The sequence below is a fragment of the Anser cygnoides genome, chromosome 3 (assembly GCF_040182565.1).
Source record: "Anser cygnoides isolate HZ-2024a breed goose chromosome 3, Taihu_goose_T2T_genome, whole genome shotgun sequence".
Classification (NCBI taxonomy): domain Eukaryota; kingdom Metazoa; phylum Chordata; class Aves; order Anseriformes; family Anatidae; genus Anser; species Anser cygnoides.
The window spans coordinates 5,315,089-5,336,885 of NC_089875.1; the positions used below are offsets into that span (position 1 = coordinate 5,315,089).

The 21,797-nt window shown below is 47.5% G+C and overlaps 1 protein-coding gene across 15 annotated transcripts in view; it reads left to right on the plus strand.

The window, feature by feature from the left end:
• The window catches only part of PAK5 (p21 (RAC1) activated kinase 5), a 312,051-nt gene extending 290,288 nt beyond the window's left edge, over nucleotides 1-21,763 (plus strand). For all 15 annotated transcript variants that reach the window (XM_066995369.1, XM_048060795.2, XM_066995368.1 and 12 more), the window contains 7 exons: nucleotides 1,199-1,996; nucleotides 7,986-8,477; nucleotides 11,723-11,856; nucleotides 13,918-14,044; nucleotides 17,057-17,182; nucleotides 18,675-18,809; nucleotides 19,506-21,763. In XM_066995369.1, coding sequence (XP_066851470.1) covers nucleotides 1,199-1,996; nucleotides 7,986-8,477; nucleotides 11,723-11,856; nucleotides 13,918-14,044; nucleotides 17,057-17,182; nucleotides 18,675-18,809; nucleotides 19,506-19,661 — 1,968 coding nt within the window. In that variant the 3' untranslated portion in view covers nucleotides 19,662-21,763. The remainder of the gene's footprint in view (nucleotides 1-1,198; nucleotides 1,997-7,985; nucleotides 8,478-11,722; nucleotides 11,857-13,917; nucleotides 14,045-17,056; nucleotides 17,183-18,674; nucleotides 18,810-19,505) is intronic.
• The last annotated feature ends 34 nt before the right edge of the window (nucleotides 21,764-21,797 follow it).

A 21,797-nucleotide genomic window follows, 5' to 3' on the forward strand; every position in this document is an offset into this window, starting at 1 on the left:
TATTTCTGCTAACGCTGTCTCTGTCGCAGTGCAGGAAGGGCAGTGGCCAGGCTGGGCACCATGCTTGGTGTCCAGTATGGCACAGGCAGCATGGGCAGGCTGCAGCTCACCGAGGGACATCTCCTGGGGATGAACGGCCACAGGGACTTTGCTTAAAAACTAGGCGAGTTAAGGAAGGTACAACCTTCAATACTTAGCTAAAGCGAATCAGAAAAGCAAATTTGTTTTCACTAGAACCACACTGATATACGGCCCCGGCCCTTAATCTGTACATCTTATTCTTGCAGAGTGTTTATAAACATGACGCAGCGCTCAATGGGAGTCAGCTGCTGAAAAATGGATGCAATCGCTTGTTACAGTCTTCAGATGGTACTAGCTAAAAATAGTCGGGCTTTCTTGAGGGACATCTGTAGCCAAGCACTGCTTGCTTCCCATCCTAACAGCTGCTTTCAGTCCAAGTTGAGAAGTGCTGGGAAGGGGGCAGTTTGCAGTACCAGGACACAACCAGGGCCACCACCCCATGGCATCCATCATGTGGATGTCCCAAAGCCATGCTCATGCACAGGGATTTACCGTGTGTATTGTGAACAGGTAAGTATTATTTTTCCATCCTCCCCACGTGTCTCTAATGCGAAGTCAATGAAGAAGCAATCCCTGGTGGTAATTCTGGCACGCAGGAACGTACTGTTGTGTTAAAAAAAAAAAAAAGACCTTTTCACTATGCTACTTTCCACTCCAGCAGTTTGCTAAATATGTAGAAGTTAACACTGAATAATATTTTTTAGCTTATCCATACTCGGCATATCAGACTCTGCCTTCTAGCTTGCCTTGATGCAGACAACTGAATAACAGCAAATTTAGTCACAGCAACTTTTTAAAACACAAGTAGTGCTTTTAAATGTCTCTGCTATTCAGTGCTGAACACCCACCTCTTAAATTGAGCTTTTTAATAGTGTCTTGGGCTTGTATGCTGAATCTCAGCTTGTGGTGGCCACTGAATTTGACCCTTTTGTTCCTTCATTTCTGCATGTCCTGTTGTAAGTATTTTCTGGCAATGGTTTATTGTGAAGTATGTGACTGAAGAATGTGACACATCATTACGTGTATTTCTGGGTGAATCACAGACTTCTTTTCTGTTGTTTTGTTGGTCAGATACTAAATGAAAGTCATTTAATCAAAGTAATTTTTTTATTCCCAGACTATCGTTAGAGGAAATAAGCCTCGAAAGGATACTTCAATCAACGGCCTGCTGGAAGAGTTCGACAACATCTCCGTGACACGATCCAACTCCCTGCGGAAGGAAAGCCCTCCCACCCACCACCAGGGCAACGCCAACCATGTGCCGAGGCACCAGGAGGAGAACGGTTACATCACGTATTCCCAGTACTCCAGCGAGTCAGACACGACAACAGACTATGGCGTGGAAAAGTACAGAGACAAGACTCTGTATGGGGAAGAGTTAGACAGGTACTACAAAGGGGGCTATGCCGCCAAGCAGAACGGGCACATGATGAAGGTGACTTCCAGGGACATCTATTATTCAGAAGTGACGCCCCTGAAGTCAGACCTCTCCAGGTTCCTCCCAGATTACCAGGCACAGGTGGAGGCAAAGCCCAAACCGCTCGAATATGGAGGCCTAAAGCTGGAGTACCAGAGGATTCCCAGTGGATCCTCGCTGGACTACAGAGACCCCTTTCCTTACGCCCTGTCCCGAGCGTCGGTGCAGAGCGAGTGCCCCAAGGAGAGGCTGGAGTACAGCGATGGCGACTGGGGGCACAGCCCAGGCAAGGATGACTACGACAAGAGGCCGAAGTCGTCCTACGTGGACCCGGCGAGCCCTCAGCCAGCGATGAGGCAGAGGTCCAGGTCGGGCTCTGGTCTGCAAGAGCCAGCCATGCCCTATGGGGCAAGCGCGTTTAAAGCACACCAGCAAGGACACTCCTACAGCTCCTACACCTACCCCCGCTTGTCCGAAACTGCAGCAGGCATCCCCAAGGTAACGTTAAGGGCCCTGGTGACGGTGCTGCCAGGACAGGAAAATTCCAAAACAGGAATGAAAAAAATTGGGCATGTGCACAATATTAAGGGCACAAAGTACCAAATGCGGCTGGTGGCATCCCCAGGAGCTATGCAGCCATGATGGGTGTGGTGGGTGTGAAAACCCACCCACTTTTCTTGGGTATCTGAAAACAGACGTCGTGGACCAGTGGTTTAAGATACTGCTCTTCCAAAGTTACTCAAAGAGCAGTTTGGAAGTGCCCAACTTCCATGGGTTTTACCTGGGATTTCCAAAAGCCCCAAGTTCTGTGGCAGTTCTTGTTGCACCAGGAGTTCATGTGCCAATGCAGATCTTGGCAGGAGCTGAAAAAACAGTCTGGTTTGAGTATCAGATTCTTTTTGCATTTGAACCGTTACTGCTGACATCTCTGTGCTGCTTAGAAAAGCGTTGCTGCTCTGTTGGGGAAGCGCAGCCACAAGCCCAGCATGTGTGTGAGGCGGAGGAGCTGCCTGCAGCTCACCCAGCAGTGCCAGCCCACACAGCCACAAGGCTGACAGGTCTCTGTGTGCATTACAGGGTTTATTAACACGCTGCTGCTAATGAGAGCAGGGGCTTACCCCTCTCTGCTTCATTTTTTAAGCAGTGAAATAAAATTACAGTCTCCTCTCTCACCCAACACAGCTGTAGTTAACAACAATTAAAAAAGAAACAGGCTCAGGATGCAAAAGAGCAGCTCAAATGTGATACCTACCAGCAGCTCTTCTATAGATGCTGAGGCCTGCTCAGCCTCCTGAGTCACACGAGGAATAGCATCCATGAGGCCACCTCGCCATGCTTCCCGTAGCTCGCTGGTTTGTCCAGCTGAGGGAATAGCTCTTTGCTCACCCATCAGGCACATCGCTCCGATGATGACCCGCTTGGTTATTAGATGGAAAAGCCTTACTAGATGACGGATGCCTTATTAGATGACATCCAATATTCTGCAAGAGGGGGTTTTCCTTCAGTGTAGATCGCGCTGAGCATTACCGGGTTCCCTTAGCAACAGGCACCAAGATGAGAGCACATTTCCCAGGGCTGGAATGGCCCTGGTGTGCTGGGACATGCCAGATGTGCTGAGGTTGGCAGTCGTCAAGCACCACCATCCCTTCTGCTGTTCAGTGGTGATGTGAACAGCACGTTTTCGTACGGGCTGTGAGTGCTGAGAACCTGGTCCTGGGCAGCTTCAGCCCCAGAAGTCGTCCCATAGCCTGATACCAGAGGCGTGCACTTAGCCTTTGTCTACTTTGTAATGCCGAGGTGCAGAGTTCTCATCAGTGCCCCGTGGTAAAACGAAACAACACTTTTTTTTTTTTTTTTTTTTTTTTAATATAGATTGCATTAAAGCACAAATTTGGGCTTTTGAGCTTGAGGGTAAATTATGGGGGGAGTAGAAAAGTGACCACATCTCCTCCTGTGCCTTTTCTGAGCTTTGGCTATGGTGAGAGGGCTGCGTGTATGCAGGAGTGAGATGTTAAAGTACGAGTTTTGGAAGTTGCGAGGAAAGCCTGAGATGGGCTATCTGCCATTTCCTTCCTTTAAAGCAATCATTCTGTCAGAGTTCAGAAAGAAGAAGGACAAATCCACCGATAATTCAAAGGTTCTCTTGTGCCTGCTGCTGCCAGTTCTACAGCACTCAGGAGGGCTGAAGGCTGAGATATATTTTACAGGGCTGTGAGCACTCCAGACAGCTTGAGAAATACCCCATTAAAATGCAGTAACAACTTTTATAAAAAAAAAGATGCCTCCATGCAAGATTCATTGTGAGCTGTTTCCCCCTTAGAGCATCAAAAACACTCCTACGGGCTCGGTACGTTGAAACTCGATGATTCACTGCTAAATGCAGCAGTTCCAGTCCCCAAACACATCCACAGCTCCTGGGAGCGAACAGCAGTTCCGTGCCTTGGCTGATTGTTGAGGAGGCTTCTTTTCAAGGAGGCATTAGTAAGATAATGGTTCATTAAATGGGTTTACTAAATGAGAATCGGGGCTTGGATCAGATATTGTACAAATGAGATTGGCTTTAAAGAATATTTAAAAGGGGAAAAAACATAAGCTCTGAAAAAGTCTGCAGGCACAAATGTATGGCTTCAAATTGCATTTAACAAAAGTTTTGGCGTGTAAATGAAGAGCAGACATAGTTCAGTGTTAGGTGCAGGTGATAGAAGGAGGATAAATCAAACGTGTGCCCTGGTCCCTCAGGTTTCGGATGTCTTTCATCAGGAGGCTTCTGCAGCGCTGGTCTGGGCGCAGCCGTGCGGTGGGAACACAGGCGTACGAAGCTGAAGGCTCAGATTCGTTTCCCTCGCTGATCTCCCCCCCCGTCCCTCGCTGCTCTCCTGTCCCCGCAGAATCGCTCCTGTATCATTTGGGTGCCGCTGGTGCCTGTGCTGGTGTTAACCCCGTCCCTTTTTGTTCAAGGGAGTCACCTCAGTGCTGCCACACAACCCAAACCCATCCCACCAAGTCGTACTGCACAAAGGTCTCCTCCTATTTCTGGGCAGTCTGTAGTGCACGTTTTTCCTTTACCCTCCTCTTCAACCCAAGCCCTTTTGAACTGCAGCCTGTTATTTTGAAGCTCCTTTGCCATCACTTTTTTGCAGTGGTTCCCCGTGGCCCTTTCCTGTCCCTCCTGCCAGGGGCCGTGGTTCCTGCTCTCCCTGTCTTTGCGCCATAGTGCCGCACCAGGGCAGAGGTCTCGCTCTCACCTGGCCGCAGCTCAGCACTGCTGTTTCCCTGCAGTATTTTGCAGGCGCTATGCACCAGCAGGATGTTTACAGCCCAGTGAAGGCAGAACCAGGCCTTTACCATCAGGAGCCCTCTCCTTTTTTCCCTATTTTTCCATTCATGTGCCAGGAGCTTTCCACAGACACTGCCATGAATGGAACAGGGAGTTTCTGAGATTTTCACCGGCAAAGCTCTGGAGAGTAACCTTGTCCCTTGCCATCTCCGTGTTATTTACAGCCCGTCCCTTCCACACCTTTTGTTTCAGCAAACTGAAACCTAATCCAGCTGAAATGTATTTTACATTTCCTGACAGGCGACCCCACCTCGCCAGGGGCTGCCAGCCCCCGAGGAAGGTGCCGGCTCTGGCTGTAGGGCTGTGGTTGCCGTCACCGCCGCAGTCCGTCTCGCCAGCACTTGTGCTTTCGGTGACTGCAGATCACCTGGTGACAGCCGAGGGTAACATATTTGCCCAAGCAGACCGTGCTATGGTGCAAGATATCCCGTATGAACACGGGGGTGTTCCCAGAACATGCACAACAGGATGGGTACTGCTGTCATCAGCCTGGGAACTACAGTGAGTTTGCACATGGCGTTGTTTCCACCTTTAGCAGCAAAAATTGTCTGCTGAAGGGCTCTGGGTGGTGCTGCGAGGCAGCCAAGTGACCCGCGCAGAGCAGCAGGGCACTGCGGAGCTGTGATGGATGGCGTGTCACAGCCTCATCTGCCCCCTTGACCTGACGGTGTAGGAGAGCAGGGCTGCTTTTTTCCTCTCCTTTGTAGTATTAAAGGCTTTCCTTTCAGTAGGTAATTGCATTCGGTAGCAGAAGTGGAATTATTAGTGGAATAAGTGTGTTCAATTTTGCCATGATGTGAAGGACTGCATGTGGATACAGCCTGGGAGGAGAGATGGGGCTGATTTGGTCACTTGGGCTCCTGTGTTTTTGTAGGATTGCATGGCGTTCAGGTAGTGCCTGGGTTTACATTGTGCAGCAAGTTGGTTGCGAAATGCTAACTTTGAAAAGCTTTCGATAATTTGGAGAAAGACTGCTCGACCCCAGAATTTTCCTTTTAAAATGTCAGCGCAGGACACGCTCAGAAACAGCAGGCATGGGTGAAGCCCGGGCTCAGTTCATCGGTACGGATTTATCTAGCTTGAATTTCTACACTGGGCTTTCCACATCTTAATTTAAAAAATACTTCTTTTATAGTCTAATCGCTAATTTGTGTGGCTCTGCGTACGTAGATCTATAGGACGGGGTAACTGAGCTCCCCTCCCTCCCCCGAAGCATCGGAGCACTTCTCTGCGTTAATCAGCTTGGCAGCTGTAATGTCCTGCGTGCAATTCGTGATGCCTCTCACCCATTTCTATTTACAGCTACTGCCCCAATCACCTGTACGTGCCGTTTATACCAAAACAGCCTCCTGGGGGGCAGATGCCCACTCCTGGGACGCGTTGGATGCGTTGTGGCTGGGAGCTGCGGCTGCGCCTCGCTCACTGCAGCAGGAGGGAACCCTGAGGGCAGCCCCTGTGCCGAGGCGCTCCCCCTTCCCGCTAAGCCTCACGCACAAGGCAGAGAGGAGCACGCCCAGCTCCCACACGATACAGCGCTGCACGCCGAGCCCTCTCTCCCCGCACCCGGGCTGGAAACTCCTCCTCGCTTCGCAGCAGGGCGCAGTGATAAATGGATGCTGCGGCAGATTTTTTTTTTTTTTTTTTTTGCAGTCTTAGCATAAAACGGTCAAATGATGTTCCACCGCAGAATTCAATTTCACAGTTCAGTTGGGTCCTTGATTACACTGCCAAATTCAGATTAATGTGCGTTTAACTAACATGGATCAGGGGCTCCTGGCCGGCAGCCAGCAGCAGTAGTAGCAACCGGGAGCTGTGTCGGCTCTGCTGCTCTGTCCACCCCTGCGTGCCGCCACCGAAATTGATTGATTAAATGAATTCATTGCTGTAATTATTTGTAATTGTGCTACACCGTGAGCCTGTGTCTGACCACCCCCCCGCCCCTCGATGCTCCACGTGTCATCAGGAGTCACATATGTTACATCATCAACGTGGAGATGCCGTTTTCTGGGGAAAAGGAAAAACATATTCTTGTTTCGGGTGCATTTTTTGTCTTACATCCTTTTTTATGTTTGGATGGAGACCAAGTGTTTTGTTTGTGAAGGTGCAGTATTCATCTGCTTGCAGTGTGAGAAGCTTAGAAAAGCTTGGGAGAATAAAAGAAAAGAAAGGAACCTGCAAACGACAAGGGCCTCCCACCGGGATAATCTCCTCGCGATTGTCTCTGATTTCAGATGAAAATTAGCAGTTTCGTGACACCGCAGTTAAGTAGTGTGTCACTCCGGAAAATGATTTAAGAAAAAGTAAATTGAATTAGTCTCCTCGTCACGGCTTGCTCGGAGGAAGTCCCTCTGTAAACTCCACCAAGTGGCTCTCATCTCTCATCCCAGACAGGTCGCGTGCTCGCCTAATGGTAGCTCCCTGGGATTTACCTCGTACCATGAATTTGGTGCTGCTCTGCAGTTTGCTTTGTGGTCTGCAGCTCTCCCCATGCTGCTGCATTGCTGTGGTCGGGGTGTCCTGCAGCCCTGCTCCTGCGTGTGGGGATAGCAGGGAAGACCCTGCTATTTAAAGCTGTGCAGGGCTCAAAAGGGGAAAGAAAAAAACGAAACAGGATGAGGGCTGCATCTGCTGTGTGGTGGCTCCACCAGCAGCCAGCAGTGGGGCAGGGCAGGGGCGATGGGCATTCCGGAGTAGCAGCCTCCACAAGAGGGTGGGAAGGGGTTGTTCTTGAGTCACCAGAGAAAAGCAGAAGGACTAAAGCTGAGAGTTGAAACCTAGAAACTGGTATCTGAAAGGAAAGGCACGAATTTGAATTTGCTTCTATTCAGTTTGCTTTTGAATGGGCTTCAGTTGTGACTGGGATGGATTATTGGAGGAATTGGCCCAAAGAACCTGCAAGGAACTGAAAATACAGAGTAAATACATTTTTGGAGCCTATGCTATCACTAAACAAAGATTAGGACGTCTACAAATGGGTACCTGAACATAAAAATGGGTACCAGCAGTGTTTGTGGACAAGAACGGGTCCATGCAGGAGCATGCTGTGCTGGCACCCCACTGGGCACGTTTGGGGTGCTGAGCACGAGCCGAGTGGTGAGGGCTGGCTGCAAACCCATCTCTGCACCCCCATCGTCTGCTTTTGTGTTGCAGGTGGATTACGACCGAGCGCAGCTGGTAGTCAGCCCGCCGCTCTCCGGGTCGGACACCTACCCAAGGGGCCCAGTAAAGCTACCTCAAAGTCAAAGCAAAGTCAGCTACTCCAGCAGCAGCTACCAGTACCCTCTGGTCTACCACAAAGCGTCCCACTATCACCAGCCACCCCTCCAGCCCGGCTCTCCCTATATTTCCACCGCCTCCTACCCCAGCTCCCCGAGTATCACATCAAGTGCTTACCCTCCGCCCAGCTGGGGCTCCTCCTCGGACCAGCAGCCCTCCAGGGTGTCCCACGAACAGTTCCGAGCCGCCCTGCAGCTGGTCGTCAGCCCCGGCGACCCCCGGGAGTACCTGGACAGCTTCATCAAGATCGGGGAGGGCTCCACGGGGATTGTCTGCATCGCCACCGAGAAGCACACAGGCAAGCAAGTGGCCGTGAAGAAGATGGATCTCAGGAAGCAGCAGAGAAGGGAGTTGCTCTTCAATGAGGTGCGTTGCTTCGGGTAATGCGGCGTGAGACGTGGACTGAAGGCCCACTCTGGCCCTAATGGCTTTCTAAAATAGGTGCTGAGTCCTGTGCTCGTCTGTGGTGTCTAAAATAACCAGACCGTTTTCAGATGAGCTACATCTCCTCCTGGCTTTAAACTTACAATATGGTGGAAGGTCACAGGGACCAACTAAGAAATCTATCAGCTGATCCATACAGCATATCAGCTGCACAGACATAGCCCAGTTGCCTTTTTCACACCGTTTTCTGGTAGAGTTTATTCTTTGAGGTGGAGGATCCAGACTAACCCGACTATCTAAGAAGCATATACACCATACTCGGACATACACATACTTACTTTCTCCTTCCTTCCCCTCCTAACCATTTGCTTTCTTGTGGGTTAATAAGCAAAGAGCTGACTGCCCCTTTTTCATGGAACCGTCTATATTAATTCCCACATCTCCTGAGAGATTATAGCCAGTTCAGAGACCACTACTGTTAATGCAGAATTGTTTTCCCCATGTTCATTATTTTAAATTTAAGAGCACTGATTTTCCTTTGCCATTTTTTCATGAGTTTGTTTGGTGCTGTGGGTTCCTTCTGCAATGTGAAGAGTTTCTCCTTTTCAATTCTTACCCTCCCATAGCATTAGTGCTGTGTATACTACGCTCTTTTCGAGATCACTTACTTACAGATACGCTGATCAATGCCAAAAACACTGCAGGTCCCCGGGGAAGCCTCTTGTGAGAAACATTTGATCCTATCACTTGTTTGCTGAATTTTAACTGTAACAGGCTCGTCGTTCAGCACATGGAAGTCTGGTTTCCTTAAAATCTTTTTTTAAAATCACATTTTTTAAATACTGAAAGATTTTCTTTAAAGACTTTAGATCTGGCACCTCCTTGAAATCCCAGCAGATGGGTCTTGAGCAGGATTGCACTCCGTAAAAGAGCTCTAAGAGGTTTTTGAGGCAAATTTTTGTATGTTGTTCCCTGTTATATCATACTGTGATTATTACAGTCACGTGATAGCAGTCACCATTTCCAGTAGCTTGCCGAGCGCAGACGCTGGGTTGACCTGCGGTTGTTTAGGTCTCCCTGGAGCCCCCTTGAGCCCAGGGGTGACTCTCACCACTTCCTGCGCTTTGGGTGCCAAGTTCCAAGCAATAGGTTAGTCGCAGTGGTGACGCCTCAGCCATTTTGTGCTCGATTTCCTTTTGGGCTTCAGGTGAGTACCGTTTTCCTGGGTACACTGTTCATTGTACCAGGCCCTCCTGAAACCTCCTCTACTGCCATGTGGTCAGAGACAGACCCTCTGATGCATCAAACACTGCCCTACAGTGGGGATATTCCAGCTCCCTGATGGAGGATGTGGTGCCAGACATCCAAGCCATGGCCCGACTGTTGCTTTATAGAAGCTTTTTAATAAAACTGGCTTAATAAAACACAGTTCTTTCTGCAGTCCATGACCGTGCTGGGTATTTTGGCTTTATTTTGCCTCTGCTGGAAGACTGCACTGAATTGCTTTGTGTAGCTCTAACAGAGCATCTCATGAGTGGTAACATCTTGAAGCAGGTCGTACATGCTGTGCAGGACCAAGCTGCTTCCCTGACACGCTCCGCTCACTCGTGTCATCTGAAAATTTCTTTTCAGCATGCCTCCCTCCATCTACACAGGGGTAATCAAAGCCTTGCCTTGCTGTTCTTTTCTATCCCTTTCCTCTTTCTGACACCCCTCACTATCATGTGGCTGTTGTCACCACCTCGGCCAAGCTGCTGTTCCTGTAGTCCCAGTCCTGCACGTTCACTTTTAGACATGGTGCTCGGGCTCACAGGGATCTGCTGGGGCATCCTGGTTCTCCGGTCTTACCTGTCATGCTCACAGCTCATGTAAAGCACACATACACTTGGCCCAGCGTCTGTTCCGTGTTAGTTTTAAAATGAAACTGTAATCATTCAATTAAGCTTATTCTCCTTGAGTTTTGTTAGTTTTGTCCCGTGCTTTGCTCAAGAACGCAGCACTTCTCATGGCTGCACCTCTGGACGAGGCTTTGCCCCAGATTGCCAGCTCTCCTCCAACTTTTTGTTTTAAAACTTCAGTAGTTCAAAGCACTGGGAGTCAAAATGGTAAATACATTAGAAATACAATTGACCATGGAGGCAAACAAATCTAGCAGATTTCACAGGTACAGAAATTCCTGCTGACTTGAAGGGATTGTGTATGACCGCTAATCATAGTGTGTATGATCACTAATTAAGGGCTGGAGGCGCTGAAATCTGGCATTGCATGACTCAGCCTGAGCTGGGGGAGGTCCTGCACCCAGCTGGTATGAGAGCAGGCATGCAGAGCTGTCTTGGCACCTGTGTAGCAGATTCACCTATACACCGGGACTCAAGATATTAATTATTCCAGCACTTGCCATTACAATTTATAACTACGGAGTGTTTTGAAAGCATAACCGCACGTTCCGTATTAGCCATCATCCTCTCCACACTATTAAATCATTCGGATTTAAGTGAAGATGTTATTCCATTTCCAGACAAGCTAGACTGAAGTAAGGAATGAGAAACTCTATATCCTTATAGTACTTCAATTTTACATATATAATAGCAAAATGCAGAATTAAGGCACAGTTTGGGAGCACCCAGGAGCAGAGCAGAGCTAAGCTTGGTCCCTTCCAGTCGCTCAAGCTATAATGCATGTCAGCAATCTGCTCCCTAACCCCGCAGCTCCAGGATACCCCTGCCCCAGTGCTGGTCTCCCCATTTCATTGCCCATGATGTAGTCAGCAGCCCAGGGGCCTCAGGGCCCTTTAACGCCTTATAATAGCCCTTATATTACCAGCATTCTGTTAAATTCTGTGCAAAGTAGAGTTTACTTCCTGATGAAGAAGACTTTGATGGGCTGAGCAATTGATTGGGTCAAAAAAAATCGTCTCTGTTGTACTGAAAGCGACTGGCAGTGAAGTAAACAGTCCTGTTCCTGCAGTATGGCAAAAAACACAATTATCTACCACTTATAATTTAGCAACTAAAGATTCTTCCTTTTTCCTAATGCATTTACGATGACTGTTATTTTATGTAAATAGTTTGATTTTGTTTATGCGTTGGCACAAGGATGAGCGAGGCTGTGATTCATAGCAGAACCTTTAGTAAGCACAGAGAGAAAAGTACAGTGAAAAAGAAGGTCAAAACAAGTGTCAGATAGTGCTTGTAGCAATTCACACACCGTCTTTCTCTTCCTCACAGGTTGTAATCATGAGAGATTACCATCATGAAAACGTGGTTGACATGTACAACAGTTACCTTGTTGGCGATGAGCTGTGGGTTGTGATGGAGTTTCTGGAGGGCGGCGCTTTGACAGACATAGTGACTCACACCAGGTGGGTTGGTGCTTGCCTCACACGTGCCTCCGGCCCTCGCCTCATGCTGAGGAGAGCGGGGTGCCCCCGGCTCCCTATAGGGGGTTTTGTATACCTATGGTTGTAGATGTCTGTGTGCGTATAGATGCACATACATAACACATCTATACAAACGTGCAAAACATGCATAAAATATACATGCATGCAAAAGATATATATATACAAATATATACGTGTATGTGCTTATATGGCTATATATGTGTGTGTATAGATAGACGTATAGCTATAGAGAGAGATACGTATAGCTATACGTACACGTGTGCAGGTACATATATACATACGTATACACACACACTGCAGCACACTCACTTTACCAGCATAAATAAGCCACTGCAGATGAATTTCTGTCAGTACAGGTGTTTTTAAAATAGAAGGGAAAGAAATATCTGGAAGGGCTTGCTGGTAGACAGGGATTTGCTGGAGCTTTCAGTGTTCATTTAGCAGAGATGACTTCTATCAGTTAGCTCCCCAAATGTCAAAAAAAGCGCTTCTTTTCCCCTTATGGTGATCTGTATTGTTGTCTTTGCTGTCATAACTATGTCAGTTGTAGGGGTGATTTCTCTTGATACTCATAACCCACATAACTATGCTGTCAGAAATGTTAACTGCAAGCTGAGCCTGAGACATAATGGGAAAATTATTTTTATATCACAGCATTTGTGCTTACTGTAGAGCTGGTCCCCATATTTCAGTTAATATTGTAAAGCAATTCATCAGTCCAAAAGCTGTAGTGCACTGACCAGTGCCTCTTCTCTCTTCCAGTTCCTCTTCTGAGTAGAGACATTAGATTTTGCAACCCACCTTATATCTGCTCTTCACTCATCTTTTTCCTGATAAGCAGAATAAAATGGGATTGGAAAGAGGAATACTGTGTTTAATTTCTTCCTCTGGAATAAAGAAAATAAATATTTCCACACCAATCCAGTGGGAGAACATTTAAGCGAGCAAGAAGAAAAGCAAAGAGTAGCAGCAAAGAGTAGTAAATTAGACATTAAAATGGCTTCCCTCATAGTTTAGTGTTACTCTTAGCCAAAAAAAAAATATTATTATTTTATTTAGGTATCTTATTTTTACGTGTTGCCTTAGCTGACATACTAAAATCACAATATTGCAAGTCAGTTGTTAACTACTGCTCCCCAAAACATTAAAAGCTCTATCCGAGATATTTCTGACAGGAGTTTAACAGCAAACAGCTGTTCCCGGGACACTGCTTCTTAAGAGCTGTCATCTATTTTTTGACTCAAAATAGTCATTCCTTAATCTTCTGGGTTTTTTTTCTTTTTTACATTGCATGACCTTCTCTTAAAGATGTTGCTGAAATACTGCAAATAGCATCACCAAGTTAAAGCAGAAATGCTTTAATGCTTCTGCTGGGGTAGCAGAGCCGCTGGGAATTGCCAGCAATGGGGCAGCAGGGCCGCGGCACGCGGCCTGTCCTGTCCATGGCTGCCATGCTGCAGCAGGCGGCTTTTCTAGAACGGGGCTTTGCACCCGTGCACAGAAATGACCCAATAATTCTCGCACTGTATATTTTTCTACTGAAATACCCTTATTTTTTTATAATAGTTGTAAAGGCAAAGGAAATGCTCATAAAGTTACACCCAGGGCCTGATGTTTTGTCTGCACAATTAGAGCGTTGTTTCTCATATTTATTCTGTGCCTAATTCCATCCCAGTAGTGATTTATCTTCCTTGGCAGCAGTAAGTTTACTGTAAATAAGGCATTTCCATTATTTCCCAGAGGAAAACAGGCTCACTGTAACACACTCTATCACATAAAATGCTCTGCTTTTTTAATGCTAGAGGGAGACTTCCCCAGACCTTGTTGCAGAGCTGTTCCTTACCCATCGTCTCCCTTCTTCAACAGAAATGGGACTGGCGGGTCACTCCAGAGCTGTTGCCCAGAAGGGCTGCTGACTGTCCAGTACTGATGTGAACGGGAACTTGGTGCCTCTCCACCCCAGGTCCCCTTCCCTGCTCTCTTCATTAACGCTCAGCGCGTTTTTCCACCTTGGTGTTTCAGGATGAACGAGGAGCAGATTGCGACCGTCTGCCTGTCTGTCCTGAGAGCCCTGTCCTACCTGCACAACCAAGGTGTCATCCACCGTGACATCAAAAGCGACTCCATCCTTCTCACAAGCGATGGGCGGGTGAGCATCCAGCATTTCCCCTGCCGTCTCTCGCTGGCACACAAGGGGAACAGGTTGATGGGGGCTGTCATAAAACAGCTGCGAGTGTGGCTTGTCAAAGTAACCCTAATTTCAAGAGTCTGTGTTCAATCCATAAGCAAATGTTACACATTACTGCTGAAACGCCCCCCTGGGAGAGCAGCTTGTACCATAGGTTCATGTAGGAGGTTGGTGACAGTACCTGTCCCATGTTTTCATTTACTTGGGTGGCTGCTGCTATCAGGGAATTGGTCTTTGTGGTGTTAACGAGTGGCTAGGGAGGGAGAGGAAACGCTGCACGTGATCTGCTTAATCAGCAAAATAAAGTTTTCATGCAAAAAAAATGCTAAAATACCTCATCACTGTTCAGTCCCAAAGAAATTCCTGTTTTCTTACACGGAGTAAGGTGGGTCTGGGCCGTTGCACTTGTGGGCACACAGCAGTAAAACCTGAGGCACCTAAAACTTGGGGCACCCAAAGTCTTGTGTGAAAGGAAGTGAAATCACCGTAACATGTAAGACCCTAATTTCTCCACTAGTTTGTGTCTCACCTTGTGGCCACACTAGAATAACTCAAGTGAAAACAAATGCAGTCACGGCCAGAGAGTCCCGTTGGCAGGGTTCGCAGGGTGGCTCCCGTGGAGCTATGCACGTGTCTAAGTCAAGGCTTAGGGAGAGGTTGGACTGAGCCCAGGAGCACCCAGGCGCTCTGGAAGCAAACCTAGATCTTCGGCTTCTCAGCCCCACTCCAATTCCCTAATCAAAGGCTCGCCTTTATAATTCGCTTCCCATATCACCAAGAGAGGGATTTCCTGCAGCGGTCACAGGCTGCTCCTGTTAATCCTGTTGGGGAAGAAAATTCTACGTGTGTAGGAGTTTTTCAGTTGCAATTTTGATCCATGTTGCTGAAATAGCATCTGATCTGCTTTCAGGCTCCGCATACAGTGCCTCATTATACTCATTACTCCACTACTTATTATCTGCATTGCAGATTTCTTCATGGCTGTGTTGTGTAATTATCTTTTTTTAGAAAATCGTCTTCTTTTATGTACTCGAATGAGCAATAGATATGCAAAACCTCTTGTACTCCTACAAAAGGAGATTGGGCTCTGCTTCCAAAATATGCATTATTTCTCCCATTCTTCATCCTGTAACCTGAAGAATACATTTAGCATGGAGAACTTGGCTATTATTGGCTTTGTTTCAGAAATACCAACAATCATTTTGCAATTCTGTTAAAAAATAATACCCTTAGTTTTTTTAAAAAGTAGGGTCTGTACTGAATCCGAAAGAAAACAAATCAGTGCTTATAATAAAATGCTGCTCTACACAATACTGCAATTTATGAAACTTCCCACTTGACTTGTCCTGGAGCTTTGGGCTCCCACCACATCCCCAGGTGCTGAGTACACAATTGGATACACGGCTAATGGACCTTGGGCATTGGCCATCATCGCACTGGGTGGGATGTAGCTCTGGGGCTATCTTAATGTGGAACAGCTTCCAAGAAAACCTCTGTGGTAGCTTCTAAGCCTCCAAATAAATACGTGGAAAACAAACAAACACAGCAGACAAGGCTCCGGGGAGACCTTACAGCAGCCTTCCCATACCTAAAGAGGGCTGCAGCAAAGCTGGGGAGGGACTCTTTGTCAGGGGGTGTAGTGATAGGACAAGGGGTAACGGTTTAAACTAAAAGAGGGTAGGTTTAGATGAGATATTAGGAAGAAATTCTTCACTCTGAGGCTGGTGAGGCCCTGGCCCAGGCTGCCCAGAGGAGCTGTGGCTGCCCCATCCCTGGCAGTGCCCAAGGCCAGGCTGGATGGGGCTGGGGGCAGCCTGGGCTGGTGGGAGGGGGCCCTGCCTATGGCGGGGGGGTTGGAACTGGATGGGCTTGAAGGTCCCTTCCAACCCAAACCATTCTGTGATTCAGCGATTCAGCCTCAAGAAACGAGCAGTTTCTGGAAGGTGATGATGCCACTGAAACTCAGCCCAGCTTATTTTGTTTAGGCTTGGAGGAGTTTTCACCTTGGTGTTGTACAGCAACAGGGAGCGGGAAGGTCATAATTTTCCAGCATTTTTATTGGGAAAAAAAAAAAATCTGCATATAGGTACAAGCAGGCACATGATGCAGGAAGAGCTGCTCTCCGGAGTGCTCGTATATCCCATTATTTCTATTTCAGGTCACTGTCACAGCTACTCAAGGACAGTGCCGCCCTTAATTCCTGAGTTCCCAGCACTGGGTGCAGGTCCCCTCATCTCTTGCAGCCATTTTGGAAACGTCTCTTCTACCTGTCCCTGCCTTCTGCAGATTAGCTCCCTTACTAAAGGGAGAAGACAGTTTCTAGTGATAGCCTGCAGTGTGAGGGCCTCATCTTGAAAAATCATTGGCTGGGATATGGCTTTCTCTGAGCATTAAATTATGCTCTGTGTGGAAAAAGAAAAGGGGGTCAATGCCAGTTGTTTAATCTGTTTTTTGGAAAACTCATAGATCATAAACCCAGTATAAATAATAGGAGTGATAAGTACCACTTGCAGTATGTATATTATTGAATATTAGTATACATACGTGCACTGTAAACATGGTGTTTATATATTTGCAATAATAGATTAATTATAAGTACTGCTAGTTTGGAATGTTTTGCTTTCCTTCTGAGTTATATTTTTAAAATACTATAAGCTATCTATCACCTCTGTAGCTTTTGCTGGCTGAGAGACAAGGAGCTATGACAGGTGATCTTAGTAACGAGCACCGCTGCCAGCCTCTCCTACTTCTTTTCCTTCCCATTTAATTAGCCACCTGTTCCCCAGATTGTGTTGTTGTCTCCAACCACACTTCCAAAATTGTGCAGCCGCCCTGTCCCACGCAAACGCTGCAGCTCGTTCCCAACCCCAGCAGCTCCAGCTGGAGACAGGGGTCTCTTGGGGACACCTGTGCCCGGGGCGAACATGCGCCTTGTTATTCAAGAGGGGATCTTTCTTTTTCTTTGCTTTCCAGATCAAATTGTCCGACTTTGGCTTCTGCGCCCAGGTGTCAAAGGAGGTGCCGAGGAGGAAGTCTCTGGTCGGGACGCCGTACTGGATGGCGCCGGAGGTGATCTCCCGTATGCCCTACGGCACTGAGGTGACTGCAGCACGGCTCCCAGGGTGGCCGCACGGTGCCTTAATCGAACCCACCGAGCCCAGAGAGACACCAGCAGCTCAAACGCCTTTACACAAATGTGCTGAAGAGCAGCAATTGTGTTTGCCCCAGAGTATTCACTCTGCTTTGTTTGAATGTATTTTTCTGTGATGTGTGGGTAGAGAACAACTGGTTAGAGCACTAAACAATGTATTGCACTTCCACAGATAAAAGTGGAATGGGCCCGCTGGGGGGACCCAGTGGCTCTGCAGGGCCGTAACCCACCCATTACAAAGCTCCCAGTCACAGCACTTGTGCAGCCAGCCTGGGACAGTCAGCCCCTGGCCGTCCCTCCACAGAGACAGGGACTGCGCTGCATGGTCAGCTTCTACTTGATGCTGCCTGTTGGACCCGCTGCAGAAAGCAGCCCTGCGCCCTCTCCCTTGCTCTTTCCCTCTCTGCACACATAGGAGGCGGAGAGGAGCTGTGCAGCTGAGGCCTGAGAGCAGTCGAGGCACCTTCACATCGCGCAGAAACGCCTGGGCTGGCCCTGGCAGGGAGAGCTCCTACCTGAGAGTGAGCACCCTGCAGGCGCTGGCATTCACCCAGTGCACGTGGTGTTGTAGGAGACATTTCAGGGACAATAACAGCAGCTATTATTAGCCCGTTAATAACACTGGAGGGATTATAAAGTGCCTGAACTTAAAGATACATTAGGTTTCCCACTAGTAGGCAAAGAAAAAAAATAAAGTATTGAAGCCAAAGGAGAGTGTTGGCAACGGAGTGTGTAAGTATGACCTGCCCTTGCCTGTATTTGGGCTGGCAAATGACAGAAATTACAGTCATCAGCTGAGTGGGATTCTGGAGAAGTTCTGCAGTAGACCATGACAAAAAAATAGTGTTGTTTTTTAAAGCTGAAGCTGAATCATTTTCCAAAGGGATTATATAATGTGCTAACTGCGACTGCTGGGAGTGGGCCTGGGCGTAGTAAATTCTTGCATCTGCCTTAGAGTAAGCAGGAGTTCCTATAGTTGGTAGGATCCAGGGGAAATAGCGTAACTGACTGCGCAGCAGCCGCTATACTTCGCTCCTCCACGCACTGCACACTTCTGTAGCATGGCGGGGCCAACCCAGGGTAAGTACTTGGTGGGAGCAGCTGGAACACCACACCACAGGATGCAGTCAGCCTCTGCAACAAGCCTGCCTTGGCCATGGTGCCAGTGGACATCACCTAAAACAGCTGCAGACAATTTTTAACAGCCTTTCTAATTTATTTCTTTAATGTTAGCACTCAGAAACAAAAATTGTTTTCAGCTGGTTAAAAAAAAAGAAAGGTGATGGTTCACCAGACTGCTGGCTTACAATGGATGCAGACAGCCGGTGTGCATGTGCTGTAAGGTTTACATGCACCCCAGTGCTGAGCCTGCCGCCCCCCCCCCCCCCCCCCCCCCCCCCCCGTGCTACCAGTGGTGTTTCTGAACCACCCGTGTTGCAGGTGGACATCTGGTCCCTGGGCATCATGGTGATCGAGATGATAGACGGCGAGCCGCCCTATTTCAACGAGCCACCGCTGCAAGCCATGCGCCGAATCCGGGACAACTTACCGCCCCGGGTGAAGGACATGCACAAGGTCAGACATTCCACTGGCGATGAGGGTCTTGCACATACAAACGGTGTAATAAAGTCACAGCCACACATTGCCCTGCCCAGAGCATAAAGTGTGTGTTTGGGTGCCACCTGGAGCAGTGGGTGCTATATAAGACTGGCTGGGGGAGGTCAGGAGGTGTAAGCCAGCAGCACACCAGCCCTTCTGTGCCTGGCCTCGGCTTTGCTTCAGCAGTGAGTGGTGGAGCAGGGGGTCTGGGCAGAGCTTCGCCATCCAGGCACTTCCCACCCTGCCTGAGGACCAGAGCAAGGCAGCATGTGAGCCCAGCCCTGTATGGGCTGGTGCGTCTGTGCCCACTGCCAAAGCCTTTGGGGATCTCCCATTTGACTCGCCGATCCCTGTGGGTCCCTTCCAACTCGGGATATTCTATGATTCTGTGATCTGGGTAAAGGCAGACCCACACCCTCAGCAAGTAATACCAGGCGTGTTACTGCTTTTCACATGCCGCATATAAAGCTCTGTATTGTGTGCTGTTCTGCACCCCAATGCTTTCAACATGAATGGCACATAGAAGATGCATGGTCCCCCCCTTCAGTGCATCCTTATCATAGGACAGCTCACACTGTCCTTTGTCTTCCCAAGGAAAATAGCATGCAAAGACCCAGCGTAGGCTGGGACCGCTTCTCTTTGTCTGCCCCTAACGCCTGCATGGTGTTTTAGGTTTCCTCAGTCCTGCGGGGCTTCTTGGACTTGATGCTGGTGCGGGAGCCCTCGCAGAGAGCCACGGCACAGGAACTGTTGAGACACCCATTCCTCAAACTGGCCGGGCCCCCTTCTTGCATCGTGCCCCTCATGAGGCAGCACAGACACCGCTGAACCTGGTGACATTTTGGGAGGAGGCTGGCGCAGAGGCCAGGTAAGGGCCGTGCAGGATTCCCAGCGGTTGCGTGGGAGCCATGGGAAAGGGCGAGCAAAACCTTGTGAAGGAACCCCCCCCCCCCCCCCCCCCCCGTGGAAATAAAAAAAAAACAAGGGGGAGCTTCCTGGGGCTGCAAAGGACTCGGGGATGATCCTAGCCACGACCTGCATAGCCATGCTCTGCCACAGACCATGGCTGCACTCTCATCTTGGCCATCCAGGCAGAAGGCACCAAATGCAAACAAGGTGGAAAAGGTAATTAATAGTGGATAGCACAACCAGAGTGAAACACCAGAATTTCAGAGCAGAAGGAAAGGCTACGGCACTTCTATTTCAGAAGAACATTTTTCTGACAAAAAAAAAAAAGCACTTTTTAATCTCAGTCATAGCAGCGTAATGTATTTTGAAATGAGTTTGTAATTTTCTGTACAATACTTTTGATAATTTGCAGTACTTTGTCATGTAACTGTTGTGCTAGTTGAAGTTATAAGTGTAACTTAGCAAGAATTTGAGAAGATAAAGTTTCCTACTTTTTTAACCCTTTTGAATATGGAAAAAAAAAAAAAGCCCTTTAGGAAGGAAGAAATTTTGGCAGATTTTCCATTGGGGTGATGACAGCACTCATCCCACCGTCACAGCAGCCTGAAGAGCAACGGGAGCCGATGCTACCAATACTGTCAGAGCACTTGCGTTGGGTGCTTGCCCTCTCAGGGCTTCTGGTTACGTGGTTGCAGTCAGAGCTTCTGCTGCATGCTGCAAGTCGTCAGGGCCTCCCTCATCTCTCCATCGGTGGGAACTAACGCATCAGATGTACCTTTGCTCAAGGGTCATCTAAAAACGTGGCACTCCATTTTATGCTGCTGCAACGTCAGTTTTGTTATTGCAGAAATACCTGTTAGTTATGTCATGCTCTGGAAGTTGACAAAGGTGTTCTCCAGATTTGGAAGAGACCTTTGTAATACGTTATGAGATGTTTGCCATATAGAAGTTGTGCTGCTGTCTAGACCTTTTTGAATGTTGATACAACAGTTGACTACTGCGGTACATTTTTGTGTTACTTGTTGGATGAATTTGCATGTTAACTGTAGGCCTAAATAGATTTGCCTTTAAAATTTTTAGAAGTGCTTCATAATTATTTCAATGATAAATTAAATTTATTTATTAACTAGTTCTTTTTAATTACGTATAGTATGAAAGCCATGTTTTTCCAATTTTTTTTACTGACCTCATTTTATGATACCATTAAGAAACACAAAGCCAGTTTTGTGAAGACACAGCTTATTTCTTATTACAGAATTTCATAGTGAATATATTAATTGTTATTTATTGTAGCAAATTATAACCAAACATCTAAACCTGGCAGGAGCTGTTTTCTTAAAGATCTTCCTCCCAGACAAAAGATTTGCCAATAGTAAATAAGCTCTTTTCGTACTGTCCTTTAAAAAGTGACATGTGAAGGGAGAGTAAATTAAAAAAAAAAAAAAAAAGAGAAGGGGAGAGAAACACAAACTTGAACATTGAATAAATGTTCTTATATGTGTGCGTCTCACCCCCCACTGCATTCTCTTCTTAACCCTGTTTGCACATTTCAAGACCCTACTAAAGAAAACGTGTTTAGCTGAGCCTCTGCCCTGCCACAAACACGCTCTGCCGGTACAGACCCGCGGAAACCCAGCAGAGAGAATGAGGGCTCCTACAGAGTTTTAAAGTGTTTGTATTTTGTAGTCTTGACAACTCAGGAAAAAAGGCTGCACCAGTAAAGGCAATGGCATACAAGTGAAACTGTAATACTAGACACAAAATTAAATTTTTTTAACCATCTTTGAATAAAAACAGGGTTGGTGGGTTTTTCTCTTTAATAATCAGCACATTTTAGATTGTACAAGTGGAGAATTTTCTGCAACTTTCTTATCATTAGATACTTCAAACAGTGTTCATCAAGTTTACTGAAAGTTTTGTCAGTTTCAAAGTTTTTTTTCTTTTTTTCTTTGTGAACACCAGCTACTGGTGAGACAAATGCACATGCGAGTTAAATAAATGAATAAATAATTTCGTTTTCAGTGTGGTTGTTCTCCGTACCTTGTTTCTGTTTTC